This window comes from Topomyia yanbarensis, chromosome 2, assembly GCF_030247195.1.
Source record: "Topomyia yanbarensis strain Yona2022 chromosome 2, ASM3024719v1, whole genome shotgun sequence".
Taxonomy (NCBI): domain Eukaryota; kingdom Metazoa; phylum Arthropoda; class Insecta; order Diptera; family Culicidae; genus Topomyia; species Topomyia yanbarensis.
Genome location: NC_080671.1, coordinates 391750351 through 391773451, shown reverse-complemented (window position 1 = coordinate 391773451; position 23101 = coordinate 391750351). Strand labels below are relative to the sequence as shown.

At 39.9% G+C, this 23101-nt stretch overlaps 2 protein-coding genes across 2 annotated transcripts; one reads left to right on the top strand and one right to left on the bottom strand.

Annotated features, from left to right (window-relative positions):
* Positions 1 to 224: 224 nt before the first annotated feature.
* On the top strand, positions 225 to 5636 carry LOC131680822 (uncharacterized). Its single transcript, XM_058961532.1, has one exon. It carries the CDS (start codon positions 225 to 227, stop codon positions 5634 to 5636), a length of 5412 nt encoding a protein of 1803 aa, XP_058817515.1.
* Positions 5637 to 22401: 16765 nt separating this feature from the next.
* LOC131680821 (keratin-associated protein 19-2-like) lies at positions 22402 to 22851 on the bottom strand. Its single transcript, XM_058961531.1, has one exon. It carries the CDS (start codon positions 22849 to 22851, stop codon positions 22402 to 22404), a length of 450 nt encoding a protein of 149 aa, XP_058817514.1.
* Positions 22852 to 23101: the final 250 nt, after the last annotated feature.

Below are 23101 nucleotides of genomic sequence, written 5' to 3'. Positions count from 1 at the left end.
CTCTACTGGTACCTCCTCGTCCGCTGGCACGAGACGCTGATCGTAGCATCTTCAACGCAGCGTTGTTAGGAGCGATTTCTTGAAAATACAAGGCACATTTTTTTGCCTTGGTCAGGTTAGTACCTTTCCAAGCCCATACATTTCTATCGCCAGTGCTATCTGGTCTTATTTTCGCAGACCGAATATCTACAATTTTTCGCCATCGTTGCTGAACGCGTGTTACGATGGATGGAGCGAAGAGTAAGCTACAGCTCAACATTCGGCGAACATCACTGCTTGCATCCTTAAGCCGAGCTGAACAGTTCCTGCGGGGGTACGAGGCAGACCGGGACGCACTACAAGTAGCTATCCGGTTGGAAAATTTAGAGGTGCTATGGCAGGGACTCGAAGACACTCAAACGGCTCTCGAGGAGATGGAAACCGATAATGAATCGATGGTGAGAAATTTGCAATATCGGTCTGATTTCGAGCCCAAACTTTTTGCAATAAAAGCTGGTCTTCTTGGTAAATTGCCCCCAGCAATTAATTCTGTAAGTGATCTCCCTGTAAATCCCCCCCTTCAACTACACTCTGGTCTCTCTGGTCTAAAGCTGCCGACAATATCTCTGCCTGAGTTTGCTGGTGATTATCAAGACTGGCTTGGCTTCCATGATACGTTTTTTGCGCTAATTCACTCCAATCCCGAAGTAGCGGCCATTCAAAAATTTCACTACTTACGTGCAGCGGTGAAAGGCGAGGCGTCTCAGGTAATCGAGTCGATAACTATAAGCGCCGCCAACTACCCTCTTGCCTGGGATGCTTTGGTGGCTCGCTATTCCAACGAGTACCTATTAAAAAAGCGACACCTGCAAGCATTACTAGAGATACCACGGATGAAGGAAGAATCTGCGGCTGCTTTGCATGAACTGGTGGACGATTTTGAACGGCATACAAAGGTACTGAAGCAACTGGGGGAACCAACGGATTCCTGGAGCACAATATTGGAACACTTGTTATGCACAAGACTGCACCATGAAACATTAAACATGTGGGAGGATCACGCCTCTACTCTGGAAGAGCCATCCTATTCCAAACTGGTAGAGTTTTTGCAGCGTCGAATGCGAGTTTTGGAATCAATTTCGGTTAATCACGATATCATACCGCCCGTTATCACTCCATATGTTTCAGGATCAGCTTCTGGATCTGGTGCTTCAGGGAACAATCAACGATACAAGCGACCAGGCGAACTACGGCTGTCTGCACACGCTATAACGGAAGTTCCAAATGCCCACTCAATTGAGCGACCAGCTGTTTCCATGGGTCAACTCAAGAAGCTCACTCTGCATGAAAGGATGAATTTGGTAAATACTAAGCGACTGTGCTTTAACTGCCTTTTCAGTGATCACTTCGTCAGCAACTGTCCATGTCAAACCAGTTGTCACATATGTCGAAAACGTCACCACACGCTGTTACACCCTGGTTATGTGGATAACTTGCCTATTTATCAGAATCGGGGCCATGATAATGCGGGCGAACATCCGCAATATTCAACACAAACAAATGTTGCAACGTCAATCATCAAACCTCTTACGCCACGGTCTATCGCGCCCATGGAGGGTCAAACGTCGTCAGTTGCGCCGCATGCGCGAAATAACAACGTGTTCATGCTCACCGTAGTTTTAGTCGTCGTAGATGCTTATGGTCAAAAGCATCTCGCTAGGGCGCTACTAGATTGCGCCTCACAGCCCAACCTCATAAGCGATCGTATGGCTCAAATTCTCAGGCTCAAAAGAAGGAAGGTAAATGTTCAGCTTCAGGGTCCAGGTAGTATTGCCGTTCGCTCATCTGACTCAGTGTTCACTAAGATTTATTCGAGAAAGGAAGATTTTTCTCGCGACGTAGAGTTTTTGGTCCTGCCCCGTGTAACCGCCGACATGCCTGAGAGTGATGTTGCGACTGATTGCTGGAATGTCCCCAAAGAACTCTTTTTGGCGGATCCAAATTTCAACAAGCGAGCAGAAATAGACATGATCATCGGCCTTTCGCATTTCTTCGCTTGCTTCAAGTCTGCCGCACGCGTCCACCTGGCAGATGACCTTCCTGAATTAGTTGACAGCGTGTTTGGGTGGATTGTTGTGGGTTCAGGCGAGGTCATTCCCAATTCACCAGACCAGGTACATTGTCATGTTTCAGCGATTTGTCTCGTCACTCTTGAGGAGAGCCTTGAACGTTTCTGGAAGCTGGAAGAGCTACCATCGCGCTCCGATTACTCCGTTGAAGAACGTTACTGCGAGACTTTCTACGCATCGACCGTCATGAGGGACGATACTGGTCGATACACTGTGCGTTTGCCACGCCATCCAGAATTTGATGCTAGAGTCGGGGATTCAAAGGCAGCAGCACTTCGAAGATTTAAACTACTGGAGGAAAGACTCGAACGAAACCCTGCATTGAAGGACGAGTATCATAAATTCATGAGGGAGTATGTCGCACTCGGACACATGCGTCAATCATCCAAAGAAGATCAACAAAGATTCAAAGGGTACTACCTTCCCCACCATCCTGTTGTAAAAGAGGAAAGCACTACAACAAAGGTCAGAGTAGTATTTGATGCATCCGCTAAGACATCGACCGGTTTCTCTTTGAACGATTCGCTTTGTGTTGGGCCTGTGGTGCAGGACGACCTCCTGTCGATAGTTTTGCGATTTCGAAAGTACTTGGTGGCTCTCGTTGCGGACATCGAAAAAATGTACCGGCAGGTTTCTGTACAACCTGAGGATGTTCCATATCAGCGAATCTTGTGGCGATTCGACAAGACAGAACCTATCCAGATTTATGACTTACTGACGGTTACCTATGGACTCGCACCGTCTTCCTTCTTAGCTACACGCACACTTCAACAGTTGGCTGACGATGAAGGTGCGGCCTATCCCACCGCAGAACAAGTTCTTCGAAAAGGTTTCTATGTTGACGACTGCCTAGGTGGCGAGCAATCCGTTGAAAAAGCTGTACAATTACGAGATGAACTAATCGAGCTGCTCCAGAAAGGCGGATTCAGTCTACGCAAATTCTCATCCAACAAATTGGAAGCGCTACAGGGATTGTCAGCTGAACAAATAGGAACGCAATCATCCCTTACCTTCACCTCACAAGAAACGGTCAAGGCTCTTGGAGTCATCTGGGAACCTGAACAAGACATGCTTCGCTTCGATTCCAATGTGAAGCAATCTGAAACCATCGTAACTAAGAGATCAATTTTGTGGTCTATCTCACAATTGTTCGACCCCCTTGGATTAATAGCACCGGTTGTAATACGTGGGAAACTGATCATGCAAGAGTTGTGGATGGTGCAATGTAATTGGGATGAACCAGTTCCAAAGAGAATGGAAGAGAAGTGGGCTGCATATTGCAGAGATCTTCCCAAGATTACTGAGTTCCGCACCGAACGTTATGCCTTCCTTCCGAACGCATCAATTCAATTGCACACCTTTTGTGATGCTTCGGAAGTAGCATTCGGAGCATGTGTTTATGCACGGTCAGTCGACCCACAAGGCAACGTGAGAGTTCAGCTACTTGCGTCTAAATCACGGGTTGCCCCCTTAAAACGCGTTACACTGCCTAGACTCGAACTTTGTGCTGCCGTCATCGGTGCCCAGCTACACGCACATATAGTACAAGCCCTTCAACTCGAAATTTCCGAATCTCGGTTTTGGTCTGACTCAACGGTGACACTCCAATGGCTGCAGTCCCCACCAAACACTTGGAAGACATTTGTTGCCAATAGGGTATCTGATATACAAGCAAGCACACATGGCTCACAATGGAGTCACATCTCCGGCAAGGAGAATCCGGCTGATTTGGTATCCCGAGGAATGCAAATAGATGATTTTCTTTCGAGTGAGCTGTGGAAATACGGCTCGCGATGGCTACGTCAACCACAATGCGAATGGCCAGCACCAACAGTACTACCAGCGCTAAGCGACAACGTAGAGATTAGAAAGGTTTTCGTCGCAGTGGTTCAAACTAAACCGAGTGTCAATCCGATGTTTACCCGCTATTCTTCACTTGATAGGTTAGTCCGAGTAACCGCATACTGTCTGCGATTTGTTTGCAACGTGCGATCAAAGGCACGCACTCAACCACTTGTGTCTACCGGTTTGCTTCCCAGTAAAACTTTGTCGGTAACACAACTAACGGAAGCCCATTCCCAGTTGGTCCGTCTAGCTCAAGCCGATGCGTTCCAGGAAGAATTAAGAGCCTTAAAAACAGAAAATAGCGTGTCAAAACGATCATCAATCCGATTGCTAAACCCGTTTATAGACCAGAAGGGAACACTGAGAGTGGGGGGGAGGTTGAGACTATCAGACAAATCCTTTCCCGCAAAGCATCCAGCCCTATTGCCCAGCTTTCATCCTTTCACCCGATTGCTCCTCACATCCTACCACCTTAAACTGCTTCATGGTGGTGGCCAACTTACGCTTGCCCTCGTACGTGAAGAATATTGGCCGATAAATGGTCGGCGCATGATACGAAGTGTGATACGAGCATGTTTTAGATGCGTCAGAGCAGATCCCGTCCCAGTTCAGCAGCGTTTTGGTCAGTTGCCCGTACCCCGAGTCACCGCAAGCCGACCCTTCACCGTCACCGGAGTCGATTATGCTGGACCAGTTTACCTCCGAGCACCACACAAACGAGCATCATCACCGAAATCGTACATCAGCGTATTTATATGCTTTTCGACGAAGGCGGTGCATCTAGAACTCGTCTCGGATCTTACAACAGCTGCTTTTCTAGCCGCCTTCCGAAGATTCACTTCCCGTCGTGGTTTGCCAGCTCATGTTCACTCCGATAATGGAACTAACTTCCAAGGTGCCAAAAATGAGCTTCGCGAATTGTACCAACTATTGGAAGACGAGAAGGAGACGAACATCATCCAATCAAAACTTGCCCGTGATGGAATCACCTGGCACATGAACCCACCGAAAGCGCCACATTTTGGTGGTCTGTGGGAAGCGGCAGTAAAGGTCGCTAAGAAACATCTACATCGTCAATTGGGAAACTCGCGACTATGCTTCGAAGATATGTGCACCGTGTTATCCCAAATTGAAGCGAGCATGAATTCCCGACCATTAGTGCCATTAACAGAAGACCCGAATGATCTCAACGCGCTGACTCCTGCACACTTTCTCATTGGAGCTACAATGTATGCGATTCCTGATCCGGACGTGCGGAGCATACCAATTAATCGCCTCGATCATTACCAGCGAATGCAATTGCTGCATCAGCAATTTTGGCACAGGTGGCGTACGGAATATTTGCAAGAGTTACAGCGTGAAACGAGCGTTCATTCTGAGAACACAAGCATAAGACCCGGACAGTTGGCAGTCGTTCTTGATGACTTTCAGGCTCCTTTGAAATGGCCACTGGCTCGTATCGTAAACCTTCATCCTGGACAAGACGGTCTAGTTCGAGTGGTCACATTAAGAACTGCTAAGGGCATCATTCAACGTCCGGTAGTGAAAATTTGTCTGCTGCCAACACAATGTGAGGAAACCTCTAATGCAGGAGGAGCGACAAGAAAGGACATCACTCAACCAATACTGGCCACCGATGTTCCCGATCATGATACTGTAAAAGAAAATATGAATAACAATTAAGATTTAGTGAAATTATGATTTAGGTTGTAAACTTATCGTAAGAAATTTGTAGCTTCTAGAAACTAAGTAGAATTGTTGGCGAGCAAAACCGCAAGTTGATTGAAACTGACATTTCAAGGTGGTGGCGATGTTTTAGGCCAGATCAAATGTCAAATGTAGGCACACCCTGTTAGATACCATTTTCCATCGTTCCACTTGTCATCGCTTCGTGTATGCGAATCATCTTCGCTATTCTTATTATAACTCGCGCCAATAAGAAAATCAGGTCAGGGGCAGATAGAATAAAACCGCCAGTCGAATAAGACCGAAATAAAGGTTGGAGTTTCTGTTAAATAGAGTTTCCAAGTGTTGAATTAATATAGAGGAAAAAGGTGAATTCGTGTCCTGAAATTAATTGATGACTCCCAAGTGCTTGTGGCGACAATTGTTATAGTGCGATTACTTTCATTGGCCCGTTGGCGCTATTGCTGATTTTGGCTTGCGTTTTCATGCGTAGAACGTTACGCATTTTAAATCCGGTCACAACATTGGCTTTCAGCTAAATTTGCTTCCCAGCCAAATTGGCTGTCGTCTAAATTTTCTTTCCAGTCGAATTGGTTTCGGGCCAAATTTGCTTTCCAGCCAAATTGGCTGTCGGCTAAATTCGCGCTCCAACCAATTTGGCTGTCGGCCAAATTCGCTCGCAAACCAAAATTGGCTGTCGGCTAAATTTGCTTTCCAGTCAAATTGGCTTTCAGCTAAATTTGCTTCCCAGCCAAATTGGCTGTCGTCTAAATTTTCTTTCCAGTAGAATTGGTTTCTGGCCAAATTTGCTTTCCAGCCAAATTGGCTGTCGGCTAAATTCGCGCTCCAACCAACTTGGCTGTCGGCCAAATTCGCTCGCAAACCAAAATTGGCTGTCGGCTAAATTTGCTTTTCAGCCAAATTGGCTTTCAGCTAAATTTGTTTTCTAGCCAAATTGGCTTTCGGCTAAACTTGCTTTTCAGTCAAATTGGCTTTCAGCTAAATTTGCTTTCCAGCCAAATTGGCTTTAGTCTAAATTTTCCTTCCAGTCGAATTGGTTTCTGGCCAAATTTGCTTTCCAGCCAAATTGGCTGTCCGCTAAATTCGCTCTCCAACCAAAATTGGCTGTCGGCTAAATTTCCTTTTCAGCCAAATTTGCTTTCGACTACATTTGCTTTCCAGCCAAATTGGCTTTCGGCCAAATTTACTTTCCAGCCAAATTGGCTTTCGGTCAAATTTGTTTTCTAGCCAAATTGGCTTTGGCCAAATTTGCTTTCCAGCCAAATTGGCTTTCAGCTAAATTTGCTTTCCAGTCAAATTGGCTTCCGGTCAAATTCGCTTTCCAGCCAAATTGGCTTTCGTCTAAATTTTCTTTCCAGTCGAATTGGTTTCTGGCCAAATTTGCTTACCAGGCAAATTGGCTTTCGGCTAAATTTGCTTTCTAGCCAAATTGGCTTTCGGCTAAATTTGCTTTCCAGCCGAATCGGCTTTCGGCCAAATTTGAATTTCCAGACAAATTGGCTTTCAGCCAAATTTGCTTTCCAGCTATATTGACTTTTATCCAAATTAGCTTTCCAACCAAATAAGCTTTCCAACCAAATTAACTTTCGACCAAATTCGCTTTCGGCCAAATTGGCTTTCGATCAATTAGGCTTCTGGTCCAATTGGATTTCGGCCGAATTGGCTTTCTGTCAAATTGACTTTCGGCTAAATTTGCTTTCAGCCAAATTTGCTTTCCAACCAAATTGGATTTCGACCAAATTTGCCTTCCAGCAAAATCGGTTTTCGGCTAAATTTGCTTTACAGCCAAATTGGCTCTCTGCTAAATTCGCTTTCAAGCCAAATTGACTTTCGGTCAAATTTGCTTTCCAGCCAAATCGGTTTTCGGCTAAAATTGCTTTCCAGCCAAAATTGTTTTCCAGCCAAATTGGCTTTCGGTCAAATTTGCTTTCCAGCCAAATAGGCATTCGGCTAAATTTGTTTTCCAGCGAAATTGACTTTCGGCCAAATTGACTTTCGACCAAATTTGCTTTCCAATCAAATTGGCTGTCTGCTAAATTCGCTTTCCAACCAAAATTGGCCGTCGGCTAAGTTTGCTTTTCAGCCAAATTGGTTTCCGGCTACATTTGCTTTCCAGCCAAATTGGCTTTCGGCCAAATTTGCTTTCCAGCCAAATTGGCTTTCGGCCAAATTTGTTTTCTAGCCAAATTGGCTTCCGGCTAAATTTGCTTTCCAACCAAATTGGCTTTCAGCTAAACTTGCTTTCAAGCCAAATTGGCTTCCGGCAAAATTTTCTTTCCAGCCAAATTGGATTTCGGCCAAATTGGCTTTCCAACCTAATTGGCTTTCGGCTAAATTTGATTTCCAGCCAAATTGACTTTCGGCCAAATTTGCTTTTCAGCCAAATCGGCTTTCGGCTAAATTTGCTTTCCTGCCAAATTTGCTTTCCAGCCAAATTGGCTTTCGGCCAATTTTCTTTACAGCCAAATTGGTTTTCGGTCAAATTTTCCTTCCAGCCAAATTGGCTTTCGGTCAAATTTGTTTTCTAGCCAAATTGGCTTTGGCCAAATTTGCTTTCCAGCCGAATCGGCTTTCGGCCAAATTTGAATTTCCAGACAAATTGGCTTTCAGCCAAATTTGCTTTCCAGCTATATTGACTTTTATCCAAATTAGCTTTCCAACCAAATAAGCTTTCCAACCAAATTAACTTTCGACCAAATTCGCTTTCGGCCAAATTGGCTTTCGATCAATTAGGCTTCTGGTCCAATTGGATTTCGGCCGAATTGGCTTTCTGTCAAATTGACTTTCGGCTAAATTTCCTTTCAGCCAAATTTGCTTTCCAACCAAATTGGATTTCGACCAAATTTGCCTTCCAGCAAAATCGGTTTTCGGCTAAATTTGCTTTACAGCCAAATTGGCTCTCTGCTAAATTCGCTTTCAAGCCAAATTGACTTTCGGTCAAATTTGCTTTCCAGCCAAATCGGTTTTCGGCTAAAATTGCTTTCCAGCCAAAATTGTTTTCCAGCCAAATTGGCTTTCGGTCAAATTTGCTTTCCAGCCAAATAGGCATTCGGCTAAATTTGTTTTCCAGCGAAATTGACTTTCGGCCAAATTGACTTTCGACCAAATTTGCTTTCCAATCAAATTGGCTGTCTGCTAAATTCGCTTTCCAACCAAAATTGGCCGTCGGCTAAGTTTGCTTTTCAGCCAAATTGGTTTCCGGCTACATTTGCTTTCCAGCCAAATTGGCTTTCGGCCAAATTTGCTTTCCAGCCAAATTGGCTTTCGGCCAAATTTGTTTTCTAGCCAAATTGGCTTCCGGCTAAATTTGCTTTCCAACCAAATTGGCTTTCAGCTAAACTTGCTTTCAAGCCAAATTGGCTTCCGGCAAAATTTTCTTTCCAGCCAAATTGGATTTCGGCCAAATTGGCTTTCCAACCTAATTGGCTTTCGGCTAAATTTGATTTCCAGCCAAATTGACTTTCGGCCAAATTTGCTTTTCAGCCAAATCGGCTTTCGGCTAAATTTGCTTTCCTGCCAAATTTGCTTTCCAGCCAAATTGGCTTTCGACCAATTTTCTTTACAGCCAAATTGGTTTTCGGTCAAATTTTCCTTCCAGCCAAATTGGCTTTCGGTCAAATTTGTTTTCTAGCCAAATTGGCTTTGGCCAAATTTGCTTTCCAGCCAAATTGGCTTTCAGCTAAATTTGCTTTCCAGTCAAATTGGCTTCCGGTCAAATTCGCTTTCCAGCCAAATTGGCTTTCGTCTAAATTTTCTTTCCAGTCGAATTGGTTTCTGGCCAAATTTGCTTACCAGGCAAATTGGCTTTCGGCTAAATTTGCTTTCTAGCCAAATTGGCTTTCGGCTAAATTTGCTTTCCAGCCGAATCGGCTTTCGGCCAAATTTGAATTTCCAGACAAATTGGCTTTCAGCCAAATTTGCTTTCCAGCTATATTGACTTTTATCCAAATTAGCTTTCCAACCAAATAAGCTTTCCAACCAAATTAACTTTCGACCAAATTCGCTTTCGGCCAAATTGGCTTTCGATCAATTAGGCTTCTGGTCCAATTGGATTTCGGCCGAATTGGCTTTCTGTCAAATTGACTTTCGGCTAAATTTGCTTTCAGCCAAATTTGCTTTCTAACCAAATTGGATTTCGACCAAATTTGCCTTCCAGCAAAATCGGTTTTCGGCTAAATTTGCTTTACAGCCAAATTGGCTCTCTGCTAAATTCGCTTTCAAGCCAAATTGACTTTCGGTCAAATTTGCTTTCCAGCCAAATCGGTTTTCGGCTAAAATTGCTTTCCAGCCAAATTGGCTTTCGGTCAAATTTGCTTTCCAGCCAAATAGGCATTCGGCTAAATTTGCTTTCCAGCGAAATTGACTTTCGGCCAAATTGACTTTCGACCAAATTTGCTTTCCAATCAAATTGGCTGTCTGCTAAATTCGCTTTCCAACCAAAATTGGCCGTCGGCTAAGTTTGCTTTTCAGCCAAATTGGTTTCCGGCTACATTTGCTTTCCAGCCAAATTGGCTTTCGGCCAAATTTGCTTTCCAGCCAAATTGGCTTTCGGCCAAATTTGTTTTCTAGCCAAATTGGCTTCCGGCTAAATTTGCTTTCCAACCAAATTGGCTTTCAGCTAAACTTGCTTTCAAGCCAAATTGGCTTCCGGCAAAATTTTCTTTCCAGCCAAATTGGATTTCGGCCAAATTGGCTTTCCAACCTAATTGGCTTTCGGCTAAATTTGATTTCCAGCCAATTTGACTTTCGGCCAAATTTGCTTTTCAGCCAAATCGGCTTTCGGCTAAATTTGCTTTCCTGCCAAATTTGCTTTCCAGCCAAATTGGCTTTCGGCCAATTTTCTTTACAGCCAAATTGGTTTTCGGTCAAATTTTCCTTCCAGCCAAATTGGATTTCGGCCAAATTTGCTTTCCAGTCTAATTTACTTTCCAGCCAAATTGGCTTTCGGCCAAATTTGCTTTCCATCCAAATTGGCTTTCGGCTAAATTTGCTTTCAAAGCAAGTTAGCTTTCGGCTAAATTTGCTTTCCAGTCAAGTTGACTTTCGGCTAAATTTGCTTTCCAGCCAAATTGGTTGTCGGTCAAATTTGCTTTCCAGCCAAATTGGCTTTCGGCTAAATTTGCTTTTCAGCCAAATTGGCTTTCCAGCTAAATTGACTTTCGGCCAAATTTGCTTTCGGCTAGATTTGCTTTCCAGCCGAATTGGTTTCCGGCCAAATTCGCTTTCCAGCCAAATTGGCTTTCGGCTAAATTTGCTTTCCAGCCAAATTGGTTGTCGGTCAAATTTGCTTTCCAGCCAAATTGGCTTTCGGCTAAATTTGCTTTTCAGCCAAATTGGCTTTCCAGCTAAATTGACTTTCGGCCAAATTTGCTTTCGGCTAGATTTGCTTTCCAGCCGAATTGGTTTCCGGCCAAATTCGCTTTCCAGCCAAATTGGCTTTCGGCTAAATTTGCTTTCCAGCCAAATTGGTTGTCGGTAAAATTTGCTTTCCAGCCAAATTGGCTTTCGGCTAAATTTGCTTTCCAGCCGAATTGGTTTCCGGCCAAATTTGCTTTCCAGCCAAATTGGCTTTCGGCTAAATTTGCTTTCCAGCCAAATCGGCTTCGGCTGAATTTGCTTTCGGCCAAATTGGCCTTCGACTAAATTTACTTTTCAGCCAAATTGGTTTTCAGGTAAATTTTCTTTACAGTCAAATTGGCTGTCGGCTAAATTCGCTTTCCAACCAAAATTTGCTTTTCATCCAAATTGGCTTTCGGTTAAATTTTCTTTCCTGCCAAATTTACTTGCCAGATAAATTGGCTTTCGGCTAAATTTGCTTTCCATCCAAATTGGCTTTCGGCTAAATTTGCTTTCAAGCCAAGTTAGCTTTCCAGCCAAATTGGTTTTCGGTCAAATTTGCTTTCCAGCCAAATTGGCGTTTGGCTAAATTTGCTTTCCAACCGAATTGGCTTCCGGCCAAATTTGCTTTCCAGCCAAATTGACTTTTGGCCAAATTTGCTTTCCAGCCAAATTGGCTTTCGGCTAGATTTGCTTTCCAACCGAATTGGTTGTCGGTCAAATTTGCTTTCCAGCCAAATTGACTTTCGGCTAAATTTGCTTTCCAGCCAAATTGGTTGTCGGTCAAATTTGCTTTCCAGCCAAATTGGCTTTCGGCTAAATTTGCTTTCCAGCCGAATTGGTTTCCGGCCAAATTTGCTTTCCAGCCAAATTGGCTTTCGGCTAAATTTGCTTTCCAGCCAAATTGGTGTTCGGCTAAATTTGCTTTCCAGCCAAATTGGCGTTTGGCTAAATGTGCTTTCCAGCCAAATTGGCTTTCGGCTAAATCCGATAAACCCGATAAATCCGATCAGAGATACAAATAATCACAGAAACGAAGAAGCTTAAAATCTCAGAATCAGAGAATTCGTTCAGAGAAAAACATTGAAATTAAAAAAATTCTAAAAAAGCTGATAATATTGAAATAAGAGAATCAGATAACCAGATCTTTGCTAATCTTTGCAGAAATTTAGCGTAGAAACTCGAAGTATAAAGAGGCTGTGAATAAGAGATACCGCAAAACCTATGATTGAGACAATTTAGTACACTGAGCACCACAGAATCTGATCAGAGATATTCAGAATCGGATTATTTCGAAGCATCCGAAAGTTTTAGAGTTCGAGATCCCTAATATCGAAGAATCTGACAGTCGAGATTCCGGTATTCCGGCAGACTTGTGTACAGGAAATCCACGAATCGATGAATTCCGAGAAACCGAGATTTCGAGAGAACGTTCAATCCGAAAGAACGAGAATTCGAAAATTTGTGATTCCGTGAATTCAAGCATTAGAGAATCACTGTTTTAGAAAGTCAAAGACTCCAAGACTCCGAGAATGTGAAAATCCGAAAAATTGTGGTATCCGAGGATCAAGAAATCAAATAATCAAACATTCCGAGACCTAGGAAAAGAAATGATGAGCCAACCAGACTTTCCGAAAATCGAACACCTAACCTAAGGATTCTAGAATCAGTGTGGCTCTAATAAAATATATCAGCCAACTATCTGATTTCTTATTAATAAACGATCAAAGTCCCAAATCGGTTCCATTTTTCGCACCACCCCACCGCACTGAATGTCGAGTATAATAGCTGTAGCTGATGCATTTTCTATATGATTTCTTTCTGCACCGGACGTTTCAACACGAAAGCTCATGTCGTAAAATTGAATAGAGAGAAAATCTTGCCGTTGGCAGAGATTCACATTTACTGATGATCCACCGTCGGCTTAGTTCCTCCTCCTCCTCCTCCACCGTTTCGCCTTTCTCGCCGAAGAACAAAGTTCCATTCTTGATAGTCTCATATCGTCTTGGAGCTGATGTGCACCGTGCAGCCAACGAGGACCAACCGTAGGGAAGGTATTAGGCGACCGAGCGGATGGCTTTGTGACATTTTTACCAACTGACCGGCTTCCTGATGGCAGCAGGAATGGTGGAAAATTTTATTATAAGGTTTCTATTTTGAGCAATTTCTTTTCCTCATATCTGCTTGATATCAGAATCTCCCATCTGTATAGGCGCTGAAAACCTCCATGTATACGAGGAAAAAAATCAATGACAAACTCAGAAGACACGGTATTTGCTCTTGTCCAATAAGTAGTATTAGACCGGATTGATGGCCCTGGTCACCATGTAACAATTTTTAATCATGCTGTAAAGTTCGAACATGCACACAATCCGCTTAGCATGCATCGTGGTATGTATGTAAATCTCCAATGAGGAAAAAAACAAATCCTGACGAGCATCCTAGCTGATGATGAAATGAGATTACAAAATGTGAAACAAAACAATTAAAAAACTTTTTCAATTTGAGTTCGTTCAAGTCCTGCCAATGCTGGCGAATGATGGTCAAGGCAGGAAGTCAGTTTTGGGGAGTGGGTCCCGTCGCGATTTCCGCTGGGGCTGCTGTAGGCTTTGTTGATTGGACCGGCACGGCTCACGGTGCACATCGTCAGAGAATCATTTCTCCGCTTTCCTAATTGTGTGTGGGTATAGCTATGCACTGTCAAAGTATGTAAATTGTTGTGTCCAGGATGCTGCATTTGGGGAAAGAGTCATTGTAATATTTTTGATTGCTGTCCGAAACGAAACGTGTTTTATGCAAAATAAACCTCCCTTCCAACAACAGCCATTTTTTGGTTTGTTCGTTTAGGACCAGGAATAATCCGACTACTCACTGGACATGATGGCGTGTCAAAGCTTAGATCATCGCTACATTTCTGATTGCAATAGCGGATGCATGTTTTTCACCTGGCGTGTAAATTTCCAAAGCAAACGGTGTCATATGCATGGAAGTTTTGAATTGGATTTGATCCTTATGGTGGAATTGCATTTTTAGGTATGATATAATCGTAGTGTTATACATTTTTTGCCACTTCTTCGCTTCTAACGAGCATGGTTTTTATAAACCTTCAACTAAAATAAACTAGCAATACTTTAATCAATATGTAACAATGCATACTAAAAAATTGTACCTATAGATGACGACTATGAGCTGTATACCAATAAAATTCCTAGTTTCTTATCATTAAACGTTTTAAATTCATCAATTTTTTTTTGAAAAAATAATGAAGCAAAAATGACAATACAAAAATACAAAACTTTTTACCAACGCCATCCTCACGAAGCGTTCATGTTTTAGCCCTAGAAAGGTATTCAGTAGCTAGGTTATAACCAATGCGTGTAAGGAAGTCATGATGTGCTATCATGATACTTCCTCGTGGGTGGTAAAGTAATTTATGAATGCATATATTGGGCAGACTTCCTTAAGCTTAAAAGAAAATAGGCCAACACAAATTACTTCAACATTCATTCCTCCGGGATCACCGAAGCTCACATGTTGATTATAATTTATAGCGAACCCCAAGGAATGTTTTATGAAAATTAACGACATGTTTTTTTTTCTCCGGACTAGAAGTCTACACCATACCCAAAGCGAGTTTTGTTTTTGTTTTGATAAAATTCACTTCCTGAAGGGTGGATTTCGATCGAAAAAATATAGGACAAACCCGTACTGGATTTACATAGATGTCCAAAGGCGATAGCGAAACGAAGCATTCGATAATATTAGATATTCACTATGTGCGCATTGTTGGGGGTCAATCCCTCCGAACTGATTTCTATCGAAATAAATATTGACTTAAAATATAAGACAGATTTTATGAGATTCTACGAGGGGTGCTATAGAAATAACGAGTTAGTTATACCATCGTTTCACAGTGCTAAATGATGGTGACTCATCGCCAAACAACTAATCGGTGCCTCATCGCCAAACAAACTACTGTCTTGATAAAACGCATCGAAAAACATAATAAATCATCACAAGAAAATATATGGTAGAGACACTTTTTCACATTAAAGTAAACAAGACTACTTTAAAGTAAAATAGGGGAGACCGGGGCTAGTTGGCGGTGTTTTTAGTTTTCAATTTTTACCGCTTTGATGTAGGTAGATCTTGCAAAATAGAACACGCGGCATGAAAGACCAGACTGTTGGCAACATCTTTGATTTTTTATTAAGTGTTTGATGCATTGTCTCCATTTTTCGAAAAAAAAAATGTGACGTGGAAAACCCGCCAACTTACCATGGCCCCGGGGTAAGTTGGCGGTATGTGTGGGTACGCCAAAAACTAAGCAATCAAATAGAGATTCAATTACTGCAAGGGTCCTTTTGGAACGTGCTGAATTTCAAGAAAACTGTATATTAACCGACATTTGCTATTTTATTTCAGTTTCAATAGCCCGGTATTTTGACATTGACGCGTACTCCCTATTCAAAAGCAATTCGAAATTCTTTATGCGTTTGGCCGGAATAAATGTCTCCTGCATTGACGAGATACACAAGAAAAAGTTTTTCTTACTTTGGAGTGAATTCCAGAAATAAAATTTTTGATGACTTTTTTTGCCAACTTGCCCCGCGTGCAGCCCTGCCAACTAACCCCAACCGCATACTTTATTAAAAACAATTTAAAAAATAACTTTTGTTTATGGATAGATGTAATATCTATACAGATATTGAAAGCTCTTTTCATACGCTATCGAATAATATAATCATTCGAGAAAAGATTGAAATGCATCCTAAATAATCCTAATCCCCATTATTTAAAATTAAGAATTTTGAAAATTTACTTAGTATGCTCGAAAACACAATATCACCCACAACTTCCACCAAACAAATCGTTTTGCAACAAAACACATTGGATAATGGGTATCACATAACTTGAGATACACAAAAATAGAAACAGAGAAAAAAGGATTTCGCCAACTTACCCCAACCGCCAACTAGCCCCGGGCTCCCCTACTTCTAACTGTTCAATACAAAGGTCCCGTTTCAAAAATTTCTGCCGGAATGATTTCCCAGTATTTGAGTACGAATAAGTTACGTTGTACTGAATGAAATCACTATATTTTTACAGCATTAGATCGAAAATGTAAGCTGTTGTTTTGTATTAAATTCCGTAAAATGTTCGAGTACCATAAAAACTAAAAAAATAATGAATTTTGTGAAAGCCTGAAATATCTGCGACGTGATTGGTCCATGCTTTTCAACTGATGCACGAAAATACTATAGCGTTGTTAGCAAAGCCCCACTGGATATCTAAGAACGGTGTCTCACATATAGGAAATAGCCTGTTTGCAAATGATTCAGTTCATATTTTGTTGTAGGGTTACTGCGCCCTTATTCATCTTAGCACCCCTATTCATCCCACCCATTTGAACACATTAGTTAGAGCAGTGTCTGCTATCTCTATTCAACGCATTATTCCAAATGGTAGGATGAATAAGGGGGCGTTGTACTCGACTTTTCGCTTCGCTCTAACGCGAGTATTTCACTTTTTTCAAGGTAGATTTTTTATTGATCTGCTTCCTAAGACCGAAGCAAAGATGTTGACACCTATTTAAGCGCAATCCAAGAATTGTAAGCCGAGTTTTCAGCGAAATAGTGTGACATCGTGACTAATGAGATGAATAAGGGCACGTTAACCCTAGTACCGGTCGAATCAGTCCATTGTCGGTCGTCAAACGGTGAGATAACAGTTCTCACTAGTCCCCTATGTCATACCTCCACGCGAGTTTAATGCTGCATTTGCTAACAGAAGAGTACGCCACTAGACGTGTTTCATTTCCACTTCTGCTAGAAGGTGCAAAACCACTGCAATCCACTACCCCGGTGTTTTTCAATGAAAAACTACATATGTCTATTGATGCTTAAAGCAATGGGTTCTCAATGTAGTGATTAAATAATATTCTTTCAAAAATATTTTGTACAATATTTAATTAAATTAGTTAGCATCAATTACTTTTTTATTTAATCCTATTAATTTTGGTTTGGGGGATATAACCCCCGATCCCCCCCCATGGATGACTTCAAGAGAATGAAATTCGAACTTTGCCACCAATTCAATATTATAAATGTTTGAACTATACTCAAAATGATCGTCTATTCATGACAATAAATCTGCTGTCATCATGATATATATATATATATATATATATATATATATATATATATATATATATATATATATATATATATATATATATATATATATATATATATATATATATATATATATATATATATATATATATATATATATATATATATATATATATATATATATATATATATATATATATATATATATATATATATATATATATATATATATATATATATATATATATATATATATATATATATATATATATATATATATATATTGATAGACCATCATATTTGAAGAAAAAAATTGTTCTACACATACCATCAAATCTCAAACGTTACAGAGTTATTGAACTTTTGTGTAAAAAACTTATTTGTCTTAAAATACCTCTAACTTTAAAAGTATACTTTGTATTTTAAATATTTTAGTTCCGAAAGGTGAGAAAATTTCCTATTGAATGGTGTTCTCATTACTTTTTAATAATTAGTTTTAATGACCTTTTAGCTGAAAACTAGTTAAAAGTTAGTGTTTTTGAGGAAGTTTTTGCTAATTTTCTCGAAATAATGAAGCATGATTATAGCAATCTCCATTATCCAAAAGTTAAGTTTTAGGACGATTCATAATTTGCTCTTGGACGTCATATTCCTATCTCTTCTCATTTCTTTGTAATTTCATTACTATACTTTTGGTGTAACCGACTTGCAAGTACTTAAAAGACTCTAATCTAAAAAATATGCTTTATATCGTTATTTACAAGGTTTCATTGGAAAGCTGAGAAAATGTCCTATCAGTGTATGTACAAATATCTTTTAGTTAAGGGTACTAAGTGATTTTTTACTAACGAAATAACTCAAAATTTGCGTTTTTTGGAGAGTTTTGTAATTATTATTATTAATAATTAATTATTTAATATTAATAATAATTATTAATCAACAAAATTTATCGTTACTATTGTTCATTTTATACCCCTTAATGTTCTCTATAACTTTTTATTTGACACATTGTCTATATCTCTTTTCATTATGCTGCTATTTAATAGTTAACACAGCACGACCTCGCCACAAATGTAGTGGGTTCGAAATCGTTATTTGTGCATATGAAACAATGTGATAAAAACGATTTTACATCGAAACCGAAAGAGACAATTGAATGGAGTCAACAAAAGAACTGTATAACTTGCTGAGATGCATTATTTCCATGATAATAATGGTTATGTTTATTATTTACTATTTTGAGAAAATTAACAAAAATGCTAATAATAGCTTACTTTAAACTAATTTACTGCTAAAAGAATACTAAATTAACTTAACTGAAAGGAATTAATACATTTTTCTCTGTAAAATTTTCCTGGCTTTCGAATAAAAAGAAAAAAAAGTACAATAAGTGTCATACTTTTTCAATTAGAGCTGGTATTAGTGAAAATGAGATAAAAATATCCAAGTTAAATAACCCAAACTAATGAAAATAAGAAAATGTAAGTGTATCATGTCAAAGAACGAATTATGCAGCTCTTCAAGACTAACAATCTGGATTATTAAAATGATGAGGTTAACAATTAGGATTTTCACGAAATGAACGAGAATCGATTAAAATTGGTCAATTTTCAATAAATTACTTTGAAAAGCTTACTTATACTCATTATCTGAAACATGTGAGGGCATCACTCAATGGAAAATTTTCTCACCTTCCCAATGGACCTAAAATATTTGAAATACAAAGTATACTTTTTGAGTTAGAGGTATTTTACGACAAATGAGTTTTTAACACAACAAGTTCAATAACTTTGTAATGGTTGAGATTTGGTGGTATGTGTGGAACGATTTTTTTCTCCAAATATGACAGTCAATCACCCCTCGAGAGTTGTGAGTATCATCGAGAGAGAGTATATTAGTATTCTCTTCTCTCTTGAATAGTGGTTCCTTGTCGCTTGGTTGGTTATTTGGTGGAATTGGTTCACGAACATACAAGCTGTTGAATCATTCAGATTCATTGTGTAATGCTGAATCTGAATATAAAATTCATCTGGCCATATTACCGGTTTTCAGCGTATTTCGCTACGGTCAGTTAAGAACATATGGCTTGTAAAGCGGACATTAGGCAACAGGTACCGCTAATTTGATTCTGCTGAGGTTTGAGGGTAGAAAATTTGAACTTGCGTTCCCGATGCTTTAAAAATTTAGGGAAATCGTGGATATTCAAACATCGATATGCATTTCATCAGTTTTTTGGATGTTGGTTCCTCAGATGATTTAGCCCAACACATATAGGTTCAATTTTTTCTAACATTGTATCTCTAGCTTACGAATATTTGGAATTTTGCAATCTTGAACCAAAACGAAGTGGTTATAAGCTTAGTTATAAGTTATTCGCATTTAACAAGGATAATATATGTTTCAATCTATGATGTACTACATTCTTTTCCTATATATTGTACAGACAGGTTAAATGTTAACAAATATAATATTAACCACAAATTTGATGAGCAAGACTTATGACTCCTGATTAAATTGGATAATACCTACTAAGGAGTGTTTAAAATGTACGGCATATTGTGGAATATTTAGTAATCAGAAAATTAATTCGAACCTCGTCTAAAGTTGAGCAGGAATAGTAAAATTACACATGCCTTTCAATCTTTGGGAAAAAAATTAGTATCCCACTTAAATGCTTTTGTGATCTGGACAGATTAGTTCGCTGCAATTATTCCGAGCTTGGCGAATAAAGTTTTATTCGGAATATCCTCCAAATGAATCTTGACAGTTGACTTTAATGCCTTTATTCTGAGTTACCCGAGATTTTTTTTGCAATCAGGCAATTTTTCAAATTTTGTTAAATGGAAAAAATCACACAATATTTTTTTTCTATTCCATCACCATTACTATCCTATCATTCAAAATTTGTTAACTGGTTAATAAAAACTTGACACAATTTAACAAATTGCATTCATCGACATTTAAATAAAAAAATGATTTACGAAATTCAACGTCATGTGAAATTAAAATTAAATCTAAAACATTTTTGATGCTCGTATATGTCAGGAGCAGAACACGTAAATTTTTACGATTTTTTCTAGTTCTGTGCAATACTAAAAAGCCCCTCTGAGTTGAACTTGAACAACGACTGGCTTATGAATATTTAAAAATATATGGTATTCCATAAGACAAATTGTTTTTGGTTTAGTAATTGAATGAACAGGAAGCATGAACCTCTAATATCATAAACCATCACCAAGCATTAATCTCCCTCAAATTTCAAGGATATCAAACATATTCGATTAAAACCATTCACTATTCAATGTTCCCCCAAATTTTAAATATGAATAGGGGAACATAGGGAGATTTGACCAGTTAAACCTACGTAAATATCTAAAAACGTGTCTTCCAAAACTCGTTGAAATGTAATGTGCAAAAGTATTATGCGTATTAATGATTTTTTTTAGAATTGATAATTTACTTTTTCAAAAGTTTTTCTGTGATCGTTTTTGTCTGGTCAAATTCAAAAACATCTTTAAAGGTATTATTAAAAAACTTGTTTACTGAAAGTTTCTTCATGATTAGAGGACATTTCAAGTGAATCCGTTCTTTTAAGACTTTTTATCACTAAATATAAATATATTTCTATTAACGGCGCCGGTGGATGAGTGGTAAGCGTGACCGCCACTCATCCCAGATGATCTGGGTTTAATCCCAGAGGTCGTTGAGATTTTTCTGAGGTGAAAACTTCTGTGGTCTTCCTTCGGGGAAGTAAAGCCGTTGGTCACCGGCCCATGAGTTGATGGGTCGATATCTAGTCCAGATATTGGAGTCACCTCTCTGATGTCGGTCTCTGGCTTCGCAGCAGAAATAGGCTGATGGAAAATAACTAGAACATAAAGACGAATCGCACCCCAATACTTTCTAACATGTAATCTCCATCCGTGATACTTGTGGAGTGCACAGTAGTATATACGGCCTCTAGCAAAAGCAAGTATCGGACTAACATTCCTTTTCTTTCTTTCCACGATCTACGCTCCTGCGTGGCCGGTGCCGGTATTGACCAATAAACACTTTAGGATTACCAGGAGTTGCAAAGTTGCACATTGAAAGATGTTTCGTTACTCCCAAGCATAATAATCTACTGATTACCTGTGCAACTTCAGCTACTCCAGATCGATAACGGAGTAGCAGTCAACGGTGGTCATGCAAGCTCAAGCTGAAGCTCAAAAAAAATAAATAGATTTCTAGCATTCCTAGGTACAAAAGTTTATGCTTTCGACATTGGTTTACTCAACTTTACAATGATTATAACCATGGCTGAATATTTTTCACCCAAACAAATTTGGTCTACCTATAAATGAAATCGTAACAAAAAGGCAATTAACCTTGCGGCAGTCACGCTAGTGCAGTGAGTGCACGCTGCTCTGAAAATCTAGCGAAATCGTCTTAGGGCACCAGCGGCTGCTCGTTTTGTGGGCCATAAGCATGACTTCCGGAACATCATGCTTGTCTATTCTATAAACCGAAACTAATTAAGCATCTTCAAAAAGAACAAGAACGAAAATCGAATAAAAATAATGAAAGTCCGTTTTTGTTTCAATTCATTTTGAGCCATGACTCGTGTGCCAAAAACACGCTAATTAACATATCCTGCTCAAAATTTACAAGATTGATGTTGTATTAACATAAAAAATTGTTTTAACCAAGACGGAACACGCGCGAGCTTTTGTTGAACCAGCCCGGATCAAATTTGATCAGATGATACATCGAACAGCCAAATGTTGGCTTAAAGGTGTGAATATTAGCATTAGTTGATTGGTATACTGGAACCCGGAACAAAGTGATTGCGAATGAAGATGACACAGTGACTAAACAAAATTTGCCGTTCATGGACATGTGTTCCGAAAATATGAATTTGTGAAGGGTAAAGAGTTTGAATGAAATTACTCACTAAACATAAACGAAATGGTCGTACGATAATGAGATAACAAACGCCAGTCAGATACCCAATTATAAGAAGGTATGTTTTATTTGACGTTACATTGGTTGCTAGCATTATCGCAATTGTCTTCACTACAATAGAAATGTGAAGTAGCCATGAAGTTTGCATGCTATCGATGAAATAACTTAGTTTACAGAATTGTATACATGAGTCAGAGTTTCAGATACTAAAAAATCGAGACCATTCATAAATAATTATTCACTACCCTTACTGTATTTAAGTTTTATTTCTAAGTAATCTCACAGCAACAAATAAATAACACATCGAAACACACTTGCACATACATTCAACCGTAGAAACCGTAACTGGAACCATAACCGTACTCATAGCCACCACCATATCCTCCGTAGGGCACTCCTATTCCTCCATATGGTCCAAGTCCCCCGTACGGTCCGAATCCTCCCTGTGGTCCAAATCCTCCGTACGGACCGTAGCCACCGTACGGTCCAAATCCACCACCACCACCGTACGGTCCAAATCCTCCATAGGGAGGATAGCCTCCTCCATAACCTCCACCAAATCCACCACCAATCAGTCCAACGCCAATTCCGATGCCTCCGAAGTCCAGATGTCGTTTATCACGAGTTGCGTCCTCCGTCCTAATTTTCCCAGCTGCAGTTTCAGTTGGTACTATCACTTCCGGGTAAGCGACGTCAGCTGCACTCTTCACAGGTACTGAATGTACGAGCTCCAGCCCGAACAGTAGCAATAAACAAAGCTTTTCGGCGTGATACATTTCTTCGGATAAATATGAACCACGTTGCGTTGTATTTCGCAAAAGAATACATCCTATCGCGGAAGATTTCGTTTCTTTTATATAAACTCCAACGAATCCGAAAGAAGTTCTTTATTCGCACATTTGACAACAAAGTGGTTTATTTGCACAAAAACGGGCCGGACCAACGCACACCTCACGGTTACAGTTTGGCTCATCTGTCATCTCGAAAAACGAACTGAAGCGCGTGGGGCTTTTGAAAACCGGTTTA

What these genes read in the sequence shown, in the direction of transcription:
- LOC131680822 (XM_058961532.1), top strand. Translation starts at nt 225, where the DNA reads ATGGATGGAGCGAAGAGTAAGCTACAGCTCAACATTCGGCGAACATCA.
- LOC131680821 (XM_058961531.1), bottom strand. Translation starts at nt 22,851, where the DNA reads ATGTATCACGCCGAAAAGCTTTGTTTATTGCTACTGTTCGGGCTGGAG.